Source organism: Anser anser (genome assembly GCF_964211835.1).
Source record: "Anser anser genome assembly, chromosome: 14".
NCBI lineage: Eukaryota > Metazoa > Chordata > Aves > Anseriformes > Anatidae > Anser > Anser anser.
This window is the reverse complement of record NC_139735.1, coordinates 10,867,906-10,880,724: the sequence shown is the minus strand read 5'-3', so window position 1 is coordinate 10,880,724 and position 12,819 is coordinate 10,867,906. Positions and strand designations below refer to the sequence as shown.

Here is a 12,819-nt window from a genome sequence, read left to right as displayed (position 1 = left end):
TTAAAAACACAGTAGCAGACAAGAGATACTGTTTGGAATTAATAGACGGCGTTAATGAGATGTCTGATTTATGAAAGTGGCATATGCAATTTCTACAAGGAAGGCAATGTTAGAGTGCCAGTGATTTTGTCTTCCTTTTCTTCCACTATACCCCAAAGAAAAAAAAAAAAAAAAAAAACTTTTTTCAGTAAACCAGAAACATTGGGAAAAAAAACTATTTTTCTCCTGAATCGCTGCCAGTGGCTCAGTCCATGGGAAGAGGTGTCGTCTGAGCTGGAGCACCGTGGTGGCTTGCAAAAGCACAGGAATAGACTCCAGACCTGCAGGCAGGACATGAGGAAGCTGTGAACCAGCAGACCAGCATCTGCGAACAGCCCCATGTGGAGAAAACTGTTGGCAACAAACCCACCTGCTTTGTAGTGCGGAGCACGGTCGGTTTATGGAAAGGATTACATGATGGGGTTGCTGCAGTACTAAGGAATTAGCTTCGGTGAGCCAGAAATTCACTCCTGCCCTATGTTCCTGGCATCTTGCTTGTACAGCTGTAAAGATCTCCTTTATCACCACCCTGGGTTTTTCGTATGTCGATTATCTGCTCACTGGGGCCAGGAGCTGGTTATCGTGTTTGCGCAGTGCTAGCAAGCCTGAGCGGGGGCTTTACGAGCTGCTGGGATGCAGGGGGTGATGTTACTATAAAATCAAACAGGTTTATTGGGCTTTCAGACCTTTTTCTGTTTCACAGATAGGGAAGAAAGCAATTGAAGGGGGAAAGGGATACCCTCAGTGGGAGCTGAAAATCCCCTTCAGCTGCTCCAAGAGGTCCCATGAGCTGCACGTGGATCAGGAGCAGCCAGGCCAGGTAACTTCCAGTGCACCCAGGGCGTGATACAGCAGGGAGGACGTGCTGGTGTGTGCTGTAACCAAAAGCTCTTTGGGGTATTGCCAAGTACTCGTATCAGCTAGCGGCTAGGTAATTAGTATTACGGAGCACTGCATTTGTTGTAACATCTGAAGTGCAGTGTTTGTAATCTCCGGATTTAAATCCTAGGCGATGTAGCGTTCCATATATCTCTTTTCAAAACATTACACAGGGCCTGTAATTTTATAGCATTAATGCCAATCTCATTTTGGAGAAGTGCTTACTGTTAGGGCTTTCTCACACTGAAAATCCAGGCGCTGGAAATGCTGTGCCAGTGCCACTGACACTAGGCAGAACGGTTCATCTAGTACAGACGCTGCAGAAAACACCCAGATTTCAGCTTAATCTCCCAAACAGAACTAGCACCAGGGCACTGACTCCTCACAATAAGAAAACTCTGCCCTAGAACCAGAACACAGCCTCTGTCACACACTTCAATGCTTTTTCCACGTTTTCAAGATTTCCCATCAGATATGGAGGCAAAGCCTTGCCTACCATTGATAAAAACTAATAATAATAAAAAAACATAATAAAATCGAGTGACAGAAATTATTCTGACAATGCTTAAGAGCATTAAGTCTGATTAAATTGTGCAAGATAACACAGATTTAAGGACTTTAGCAAAGCAAATGGCCTTTGAAATATCCTTGTGATCTATAGCTCAGAGATGGCTGCTTTGGAATGCCCAACTTCTTATTCAGGTTAGCTGTCAGGAAGCTGAACCACTCATATTTATCTCTGTCACCCATTCCTCTTCCCATACAGAATGAGTCCTTACACCTACACTACACCAGAATCACTAATAATAAAACCAAACTCCACTGGCTTGCCTTGGTCCAAGGACCCTCTGCAGCCAGCATTTAAATGCAGAGCTGTGTGTAGTCTCATCACCAAGTTAGCAGCTTCTGCTCCATCAGTCGTGCTGTGCTGACTGCTCCGAGCAGTCGTGTTTAACGCAGTGGTGATGCTCGTGGCAGCCTGCTCGCACGATCGGGGTGCTCCTGTGAGCCTGGGGCAGACCTTCAAGGGTTTTTGTTGTTGTTTCTGGAGTTTATGTTCTCTTTCTCTTTAGCATTCGGGAAACAGTAAGGAAAAGTAATCTATAGGCAGGTGATTAGCCTGGTTGCCGACTTGGTTTAACGTTTGTGAGCTTTCTGCAAGAAATGGGTGGAAAGAGTGTAGATGGCTGATTCCTCTTGGCTGTGAAGAGACAGCAAATCTGTGTCAAGCACTGGATAAAAAAATGCCACGGCCCTCAAAATGCTGTGCTGTATCAGAGTTGCTCAAAAACTTCTGAAAGGTTAACGTGCATTTGCAAAATTTATGCTAGCAGAGAAATCACCTGTCTGAGCTCCTGTCTGACCGGGCTACCCTCCGGTAGGCTGCAGGGCACCCGCCCACACTGCGAGCCCTTTGGCACAGGACTTATCTTTACCGAATCTGATAAGGATGGAGATTCCCAATACCTGCCCTCAGCTGTTGTGGCGGCAGTTATGACGATGACTGATGCAAACGCTGATCAGGGAGGTAGATGACAGAGCAAGGGAAAAGACCACAGGTAGCAGCTGGGGAGGTCCAGCAGGACATTAGGAAAAACTTCCCCTGGGATGGTGTGTGTCCCAAAGCAGGTAACCTGGGGAGGTAGTGTCTGCTCCGTCCTGGGAGGCTGCCAGCACTCAGATGGACAGACTGCTGCCTGTCCCGCTGCGTGCCGTGACACCCCTGCCCCAGGTGGGAACTTGGGCTGGGTGGGCTCTGGGGGTGCCACCCGAGCAACATTTCTACGCTCGTGTGTAGCGCCCAGGCCCACTAGTGCAATGAAGTAAATACACTACTATCGATACGAGTAACTGAAAAAATGAGTGATACCTGAAACACTGGAAAAATTGAGATTAAAAGGTGGATGATTTTGAAAAGCAGCTGCTCTGATTCTGTTCTTACTCCGGCACTGCCAAATCTGCATGTTGCGTCGTATCCAAGACTCAGGAAGCTGGATTTTTAAAAAGTGCTCCATTATTTCTGTTCCAGGGATGTACTTGGGTTGTATTTTCAGCTTGTTTTTCCCACAGCCCACTGGGGAGAGGGGAATAAGTAGGGGAACACGAAGCTTACTTCAGAAAGGCAGCTAAAATTCTACTATAGCCACAGATTTCCAGGAACTGCGGTTTTAAATAGCATTTCGAGCATCACGATTGGGAAACTCCCAGCCGAAATGCTAGGGCTGCTCACACCAGGATAAATCCAGCTCTGCTTAACAGCAAAGGCAGCAAGGGGCGGCGATCAGCCCCCGCGCTCCCGGGTGCGATGTGTCGGGGATGTAAGGAGGTCTCACGCCGGGAGGCCGAGCGGGGCGCTGCCAGCATCACGCAGCGGGATGCAGGGGGGGGGGGGAAATCCAGCCCCGACCCCCGCCCTGGGGGCACGCAGCAGAACACCCGCAGCCGGTGAGGGGTTGGCCCCAGAAATTACCGAAGGCGGCTGCACCGTCGGGTATTTCCCCTAGGTGTCCCCATTCAATGCGTGATTTTCACGCGGCTTTCCCGAGGGATTTAGGTTTTTTTTTTGTTTTTTTTTGTTTTTTTTTTTAACCAGGGGGAGGATGCTGCGCGCCTTCCCTCTTGCCCCCCAAACCGGCTCGCGAGCCTGAAACAACCCCGCGCCCTCCGTCCCGATGCTCCGAAGCTGAGCTCCGCTGGGCTCCGCTGAGCTTTGCTCGGCCCCTGCCCGGCCCGGGCCAATGGCAGCGGGGGCTGCGGGCGGGCCAGCAGGTGGAGCGGCGGCGGCTCCGGGCACGGCTCCGCTCCCCGGGGCGCTCGGAGGCTGCTGCCGGGACCTCGGGGCCGCCGGGCTCCCGGCTCCGCACGGAGCAGCGCCGGGAGCCGCGGGAACGGGAGCAGCGGGAGCGGGAGCCGTAGGAGCGGGAGCGGCATGGCTTTCGCAAATTTCCGCCGCATCCTTCGCCTTTCCACCTTCGAGAAGCGCCGCTCCAAGGAGTACGAGCACGTCCGCCGCGATCTGGACCCCGGCGAGGTGTGGGAGGTGGTGGGCGAGCTGGGGGACGGAGCCTTCGGCAAGGTGTACAAGGTGGGTGCGCGGCCGAGGGGCCCGGGGGGACCTCGCCTGCGGCCGCCCCGTCGGGCTGGCGGAGCCCCCGATCGTTTTCCCCTCCCCAGAAGCCGTGGGAGCAGCAGGGAGCTGGACCCCCGGCACCTTGCGCTGCCTCCCCACGTCCCCTGAGCTGCTGGAGGGGAAAAGAAGCCGCTTCTCGGCCTCTCCTGCCTGGGAGCAGAGGCAGCAGGGCGGCTGGTGGTGCTGAGTGCGGGGTGGTGCTTGGGGCAAAAAGAGAGAGAAGCGTTCTTCGCCCCCAACCCCATCTTTTTTCCTTTTTTCTTCCCCCTCTCCCTCCAACTCAACCGCTTTCCGAGTGTGTGAGGTGCTCCCTGCCAAACCTGGCGGTGCAATGAATGGAGATTTCTTGGAAGTCAGCAGGCTCCGGGCTGCCTCCAAGTTTTGTGAGCCTCCGGAGGTGACATTATTTTGTATTCCTGTGGTCCTTGCTGGCAAAAAGAAAACTTAGAGGGAGAAGAGGAGCTCAGCTCCTCACTGGTGGGGACGTGTCCAGTGCTGTGCCAGTTTAACCTTCGTGTTGGGGGAGCCAGGTTTTAAAGGCCAAATGCTCAGCTGTACTTTGCTCTCCAAAGCAACTGCATTCTCGCCTGTAACTGGCTCTGAAATGGTCCGGTCATCTCTGCGAGGTTGAGACAGGAGGCTTTTGGCTGGGGCTGGCTGGAGAAGCAGGTTGGGGATCCAGCCTTCTGGGGCAAGCTGCGTAACAAAGATAATTTGGAGTTGGAGCTGTGAATTTGTTGCTTGGCAGCTGCTTTCTGACAGCCTCGTTGGAACATTCAGCAAGGCATTGCCTTGAGAAATAAGTAGTAACTGCAGAGAAGGTCAGGAAGGAAGCTGGTTGTTTTCAGATCAGGACAGGGGTGTTTTACCGCAGCACTCCAGCTCTTATCTATTTATTTTCTCTATCATGTTATTTGAGAGAAACTCTCTAAAAAGCAGGCTTAAAGTGTGCTTTCCACACACTGGGTGGAAATCCTTGGTGAAGGATCCTTTCTGCTAATAAAATGCAGTTGCTGATAATCGTAATTTAATGTCTGATATATTTATAATTTTAAAAGTAGCACCGGTAGCAATTAGTGCATCTGTTACCAGTTTACTTGGTGGTGTGCATTGGAAACCAGTTTGTATATAGCAACGCTCACTCTTCTCCTGGGTAATTATTTACTTGTATTAGCTAAGGTTTCTCATGCAATGATAGGAATGAGGTAAACATTGTAAAACAAGTTAATAGGCTTCTGAGACAGATGAAAATTTAGACGAACACCTGATTTATATATCCTCTATTTTAAATGTGTTTAACATATCCTACATAGTGAACTTTTCAGAATGAACATACTTTGAAAGTGGCTGGTTTGGTTTTTAAATCTGTTGTCATACCTGAATGCCTGTGCTGTTAACTCCAGCCTGATATTAATACATTAAATTATCACAGTAACTTTATGTATGGTGGGCTAAGGACGTCCGCGTGCCGGATAACACTTTCTCAACCCTAATTCCACCTTCTTTGCTCCCCACTTCAACCCAAAGAAGAATGATGATTGTAGCATATGATACAGTGCAGGTCGTGTGGTTACAACCCAAAGTTCACTCCAAGCGTAGGTGAAGTTGTTAACGTACACTTAGACAACTGTCTGCTTTAGAGATGTTTTACTGCGGCTGGTCATGGGGAGGGGACTAACCTTGTGACAAAGCAAACGGATGTTTTATGCTTCGCGTTGCTAAAGTTTTTAATTCTCCATTTTCTTTGATCTCTTCTCTGCCCATCCTTCATCTTGGTTGGAGTTCTTGTGCAAGATTTTGTTTGTTTGTTTACGGTTCCCCAATTATTCAGGTGACATGCTACTCTAAAGCCTTATTTTAGATAATAGGCAGTAGCATTGTTACGGAGTAGTTTCCTGCCACGTGAAGATTTAACTTGCATATTCTCTTCCTTTGTCTTTCTAAATTTGCAGCACTACCCTAGGTGATGATATAGGATGCATATAGGATGGTGACGTGAAAGACTGGGCTTGCCTTATTGTTCTGCTCAGCTGCTAAAAAAGCCCAAAACAAACAACGCTTGCACACAAGGAAAACACAGGCAGCCGAGGTGCCATGAAAACTTTTAATAATTCCCTTGAAGTTACTTAAGTCAATTTGCTCTTCACACCAAAGCAATCATTCAGAGCAAGTCAGGGTGTTTGTAGGGCTGTGAGAGTTTCAGGATGTTTGAATGGAGTTCCTGCCTGCCTTCCACCCCCTTTCCACACACGGAAGCACGGGGATATGATATAATCCGCCTGTGCTTGCATCCTGCCCTGCCTCCTGCATGCTGTGCTCAGCTGTAAGAGCCCGTGGTCCCTGCGCAGGGCAGAAAGATGGGATTTGTACAGGGAATGGTCTGACACCCAACCAGAAAGTTCTGACCTGGGAGTAATTTTGATTTTCATATAAGAAAAAATGTCTGGTTTAGTAGGTCTAGTTTTTATGGTGCCAGGCTTGAGCAGGAGGAAGAAGGGCTCTGCTGTGCCGTGGTTTTGCTGGTGTTACTGCCTGCAAAACACTCAGGGAGCTGTTCCTCGGGCTCCCCGTGCACTCAGCTGAGCAAACTTGAACTGGTTTGGCACAGCGTCTACAAAAGTAGGACAGGCTTGATTTAAATGTTTGTTAATTAAAAATAATCAGGCCTGCAGTAGAGCCTGAAATGCATATGGCAGAACTTAAGGAACCAACCTGCAGCCAGTGGGATTTCCCTATTTCTATATAAAGACTTTTTTCTTCTGCAAAAGAGGGACCTGATGGTATGAGGAAATGGCAAAACTTGTTGCAGAGGGTAACAAAGCTGAAAAGTAGGAAGGGGGTGGGGAGAGACTTTCTTCCTTGCTTTCATTCTATTAATCTCTTGGTTTTGGTACCTCCAGTGGCTGTGATAAGGAAGCAATAGCAGCCCATAGATAGCAACGCACTGCATGCCAAATAGAATTTGTTACCCGCCCCGTCCAAAGTTCATTAAATCAATGATCTTACATCACTCATTAGGTCGGTGACCAGGAGCTGCGAGCAGTGTGTGCTAACCTGTGAAGTCTGCAGTACCCCAACGTTTGTGAGCCTATAAAATTACAATTTCCTAACTCAGGCCCTTTCCAAACAGCCTTAAAAACAGAGTTACTTTTTGCTGCAGAAACACCTAAGACACATCTCATAAAATGCTTGGCTGGGCCTGTACTGGTCCGAAGGTGACATCTGTGGGTGTGTGCGGGGAGGGAGGACGGTGGCAGCGGCGCCATGAGCTGGCTGCTGGCGCAGGGCTGGGCTCGGGGCCGCGAGGATGCTCCAGCTGCAGCCGTGGGCTTCAGCCCTGAGCCATTCAAGCAGCTCCTGAAAAACCCACTGGGTACAGGGATAGGGGATTTACTGCTGCAGACAGATGCACTGGTGTCAGCAGGAATAGATGGATACGTCCAGACTCTTCTGGGCTGGCAGGGAAAGGGCTCAGACATACAAAAGCGTGGCTCTGCTGGAAGGAGGCTCACCGTGCTTCTAACCATGGGATTGTTTTGCTGTGCTCATGCCTCTTGTGAAACGCTATCTCGGCTTTCCAGCGTGTGCTGATGGGGACGCTGGCTCCCTGATAGCGCTTTCTTCTCGCAGGGTGGGGGAGCGGGCTGCCACGCTGTCCCCAGCCCCCAGCGCAGTGGAAAACCTCGTCTGAATTCGCCTTCAAACATCTCTCCGTTTGAAACAGGCGCCGAGATAGATAACGCTCAGCCCCGTGCCACAGCAGTTCATAAGCACGCCTCTTGTGCGGCTTTCCTTTCTTCTCCAGATGCAGCTCAGAAAGCCACGCTTGGGTTATCTGATCTTTCATGGCGGCTTTAGGGCTTAATGCTCTCCCTGCTACAGACTATAAATGCTCCGTTTTGAAATTTGGGTAATAAAGGACTAATTGTTGAGGTGTTGTGCAACTGCCTTGTAAGCTTGGCTTCCACAGCGTGGGCCCAGGAGAAGCTGCAGGATGTCTCTTCTGCTTGCAGACCTCTGCTCGCCAGCTGAGGTTGCGCCGCGCTCGGTTGGTTCTCAAGTGACTTGGGCTCAGCTTCTGGCAGTCTGATTCATGGGGGTTTTAACGTGCAGTTCCTGGAAAGGGTGTTGCGGAGGGATGCTAATCTGCTGGTTAGCTTTTTTTTTTTTTTTTTGATTAAAAGGAAAAAAAGAATAAAGTTTTAAGTTGATTGATTGCAACTGTGCCCAGAAACAGGGAAAAAAAAAAAGACTAAGATGATTTCATGACTTTGTCTCTTAGACTAGCTGATGGGTTCTTTCCCCCCATAAAACATCTTAGGAAAAGAGGAATGGGAAGACACCACTCCTTTACTTTTAGAGCTGTGGTGCAACAATATTAAACCAGGGTGAACTTTAAACTGGTTTGAACTTAATGGTCACTTAAACCTCAGTGAAACGTGCACTGCTCCATCCCTGCACGAGTCCAAGAGAAGCTTGTCCTGAGCCCTGTGGAGCTGCTGCTCGCTCTGTGTGCAGGGGGAGAGGGATCCCTCTGCATGGCCTAAATATTTTGACAATGATTTCTGTGTCATGGCCCGCAGCTTGGCAATGCTGTGGGCAGCTGCGTGGAAGAGAAAGCTCAGAAGCCTTTGAGCCTTTCACTCCCAAGCACATGGCAATTGTCCCTTAGAAAAATCCCTGCCCAACATGCCTCTTGATTCATTTTTTTTTTTTTATCTTTTTCCCTTTGAGTGCCCAGTTTCTCTGGGGGCACGTGAGGAGGGGGGGAGATGTTCTTTTTTCTGATCCTTGGGGTGCTGCTGTCTGTAAGTCTGGGGCTTTTCTAACAAACCTCAGCTTAAGCCCACCCTCAGTGCCCCAGTGCTTGGCTATGGGGAGTTCTGACCCCGCACGTCCCCACAGGCTGGGGGTTTCGTGTCCCTGTTCCCTGCCACGCAGGCGTGCAGCCATTCAGCCCACGGCCAGGCCCTTAGCACTCCATGTGCTGAACTTGTTGCAGAAAGTTGCTAGGAAACTCAGGAGTGGTTTCATGGCTTTTTTTTTTTTTTCCTGATCTTATTTTTTTTCCCAATGTTGTGGTGTTGACTGAGCAAAGATCAAGGCAGGCGTACTTGACTTGAGCCGCTGTGCCTTTCCAGGTGGTTTGAGGGATGCTCTGTGCTTCCAGACTCGAGGTCTATGTGGGCTGAAGTTGTTAGATCCACATAGATCTTTCCCCTCTTCCATCTCTTCGAATCTTGCATGGGTTTCTGTTCATTTCTTGCTCGTGCTGGGCCTGAGAAACCAGTTGGTGTCTCTTGGAGGGCTATGGTGTGGCGTATCAGCAATGAAGCTCCCTATTGTTCCTCTGGCCTCTGCTGCTGTGCTCGGGTGCAAGGTTCATAGCACTGCATGGAGCTTCTCTGCTCCTTGAGTAATCTACTGCTGCTTGGGCTTGTTGGCTCTCCCTGCCTCCTGCCAAGCTTTTAAGGCAAAAAGGGCAGTACGTGCCATGCTCTGGTCACGCTTTTTTCGCATGCCCCTGTAGAAAAGAAGCCCTTGGTCGTTGCTCAAACTCGCTGGCAATGTTTCTTTCCATTACCCCTAGCACGTCAAACCAGAGGAAGGCGTTTCTGCGTTTTTACTAACGCCTTTCTGTGTGTTTTGCAAGCCACTTCCACTTCCCCCTAACTCTTGCAAAAGTATTGCCACAGCTGCCAGGGCAGCAGCGCTGGTGCAGCCACGAGGTCGGTGCCCAGCCTGGCCTGATGCCTGCAGACGACCCTCAGCGTGGGTGCTTATTTACTAGGGATGCTCAGCAAATAGAACTTGGTGGTGTGATGTGCAGGTGGGGCAGGAGGGCTTGTTGCATGCGTGCTGCGTTTGTCCCTCTGGCAGATAAGGGAGCCTGCTGGCGCTCTCCCACATCATGTCGGCATGAGGCTCAGAGTAATTTCCCCAAGCACGTGTTTTGCACCTGAAGTCGTAACTTGTGAGCTCAAAATGTAAAGAGCTGAGCTCCTGGGGGGGCCACACTGGAGCCAGGCTGGGTCTGGCTGGGATTGCTCAGCACCACCTGCAGCAGGACATGCTGCCTGCCTCCCTCCCCGGGCTGATGTGAGCTCGGGGTCTTCTCTGCCTCCCACAAGTGCCCAGGCTGCAGGACACAGCACCCTCAGGTGCCCCGCTGCCCCAACCACACTGCTGCACCCGCTCGTCTCTGCTGGCTGGTGCCAGGGGTAAACTAAACATTTCTGAAAGAAAAAAAAAATAACTTAGAGTTATTGTGACAAACTGAAGTGGCTCCATGGGTCTTGTCGGACATGGAATTAATTTCAGCTCCCATTGATTATTTGACAATAGGAACACTGACTTGAGCCTGTCTGTCCTGTGCTTATTGATGCAGACAGCTCAGACAAAGTTCATTGGAAGGCAATTAATCATTACGTTATCCCTGAGAAATATCTAAACGAGCAGTTGTTTGCGTACAAAGACATGCAGCAGGAATACGCTGCGTGGACAATCAAGCCAGAACTATCAACCCCCAAAGACATGGCAACCATGGGGCTTTTCCCTCTTGCTTCTCCAACTCGGTGAGATCTGAAACATCAGCGCTCCCAGCGCATGGAGAGAAGGGACAGAAACGTGGTGGCACTTTATCGCAGAGCAGCTTCAAAAGGGTCACCCCAGGCTTGGAAGACCCCGGGCCACCAGCCACGCTGGCAAGCGAGCCCAGACAAAATTCCCATGGGACCAGCCGGAGCGCCCTCGCTGCTCCCTTTGTCACTGCTGCAGGAGGGCTCGCGTGGGCTTTTCCTGTGGCTCCCGGAGCAGCGTGCTGTGCCTTGGCAGCAGGGCTGCCTGAGGAAGGACGCAACAATCCTGCCTGCCGGTAACGCGTTCTGGAAAGGCTTAAAATAGCCTGGATTTCACAATAGCTCAGAGGGTGAGTCACAGGCAAAGGCCAAACAGCTTTGTCACCTGAACTGTCACCTCTTACCCCTTAGGCCCATGAAGTAAGCAGCACCTCTGCCTTCGAGGAGTGATCCTACTTGTTCCCTGCCCCCTATTGCCTGGCAGCAGCGTGCCCAGCACCTGCCTTTCTCCGGAGGGCTCCAGCAAGATCCTTTCTTCCTTTTCCTTTTTATCCCGAACCTTGGCTCCTGGCGTGGCTTTCTGGAAGTGGTCTATTGGATAACTTTTATTTGATGTGTGCTCTCTTGTGAAATGCGTGCCCCGTTCCCGTCTCTGCACAGACCTGTCAGCCTACCTCTGCACACGCGTTGGTTTGCACAGAGGCTGCCACTGGCCCTGAAAGCATTTGGGGTTTTAAATGCTGAGACTGCAATGAACCCAGCTATGGTTCAGCATCACGTTCTGGGCAGTGTGCTGGTAGCTGTCTGCTCTATTTTTGTACTAATTAGCACTCCAGGGACAAATTATCCATGGCATTAAAATGCCCAGCAGATGATTAAATGACAGAAGCGAATGCTTGTTTTTTTTGTTTGGTTTGGTTGGGTTGGGTTGGGTTGGGTTTTGTTTGTTTGTTTTTTGACTGACCAGCCATAGGTCGCACACTAGCATCAAACAGTTTCTGTTCCTGGGACCTCACCAGTTAGGGGTGGTTCTTTGTCTTCTGTCCTCAAATTTCACCAGAAAATCTGATGGTCTTGGAAACGCCATGGGAGAAGTCTTCATTTCCATCGCTTCAAAATGGGGCTTGACCCTCGCTGAAGCTTGAGGTAGAGGTGAAGCTGTAGAGAGGCAGCTCTGTTCTTCCATCCCGCAGCTCTTGGAGAGCGAGCAGTGGGTGCTGCCTTTCCTGAGCCTGGCACTGGGTCCCCTCGCTGCGAGGAGCGTGGTCCAGGCCAGCAGCTTACAGACCCAGAGATGCAGGTTACCCCTGCAAAATTGCTGGCTAGGCTTCTTGGGGTTGGAGTGGGCTGTATTTTGCTTTGTGCTGATGCCTCGGGACAGTTTCTGCCCTATTGCACAAGGACAAGCAGAAATCAGAAAAGGTCTTTAAGCCCTAAAGCGTCATCCCGTGCCTCAGATGTCTGAAACTGACTTGTGGGGATGGCACCAAAAGCATTTGGCCTATTTAGCATCCAAACAAACCTTCCTGGAAGAATATCTCTGTTGTAATACGTCGTATGCAGGAAAACACCAGCAGAGAAGCTGGAGGAAATTGCCAGATGTGAGTTCCAGAGACCGCACGGCAGGTTTAGCCAAAACCTGACGCCGCCTGTATGAATCCGGCCCAGCTCCGGGGGCTGGCTGGCTGCTGCGAGGGGCTGTGACGCAGCCGTCTGCCTGCCCCATGGGGGACAGCTGTCCCTCGGTGTGCTGCGGGGCTCCTGTGGCAGGAAGGCTGGGTTTGGGCTCAGTGGGATCGTGGGCAGCTCAGCCGGGGTCAGCGGTGCCGCCTCGTGGAGTCTTGGTCCCCTCGGTGGCAGCTGCGTGGGAACCAGTCTCCTGTCTGTGCTGTAAGGGGTCATACTGGAGGAGATTTGTTTTCTAAGATCTGCTGCTCAGCCCACGGTCTCAGGTCACCTTCCTGCTTCAGCTGCTGCTCTCATACGTGCTGTATGTGAGGCTGTGAGGCACTTCGGTTCCTCCTGGGAATTGTGCTCCCACGGCACGTGAGAGCACTCGCTTCTAGCAGAGACGTTACTGCAAGGCCAGGGGAGGCACAGGGCTCCTGCCTGTACCGCGTCCTTGCATCCCAGCCCGCATGAATTTGCTGTTGCTATTTCAAAGGCTCGTGTTCTGGCATCGTGAGTTTGCGA

At 50.8% G+C, this 12,819-nt stretch overlaps 1 protein-coding gene across 1 annotated transcript in view; it reads left to right on the top strand.

Annotated features, from left to right (window-relative positions):
• The first annotated feature begins 3,529 nt into the window (after window positions 1–3,529).
• STK10 (serine/threonine kinase 10) overlaps window positions 3,530–12,819 on the top strand; it is a 48,199-nt gene continuing 38,909 nt past the window's right edge. Inside the window, exon 1 of the mRNA XM_083799284.1 lies at window positions 3,530–4,003. Within this exon, the coding sequence (XP_083655410.1) occupies window positions 3,848–4,003 (156 nt within the window). The 5' untranslated portion in view covers window positions 3,530–3,847. The remainder of the gene's footprint in view (window positions 4,004–12,819) is intronic.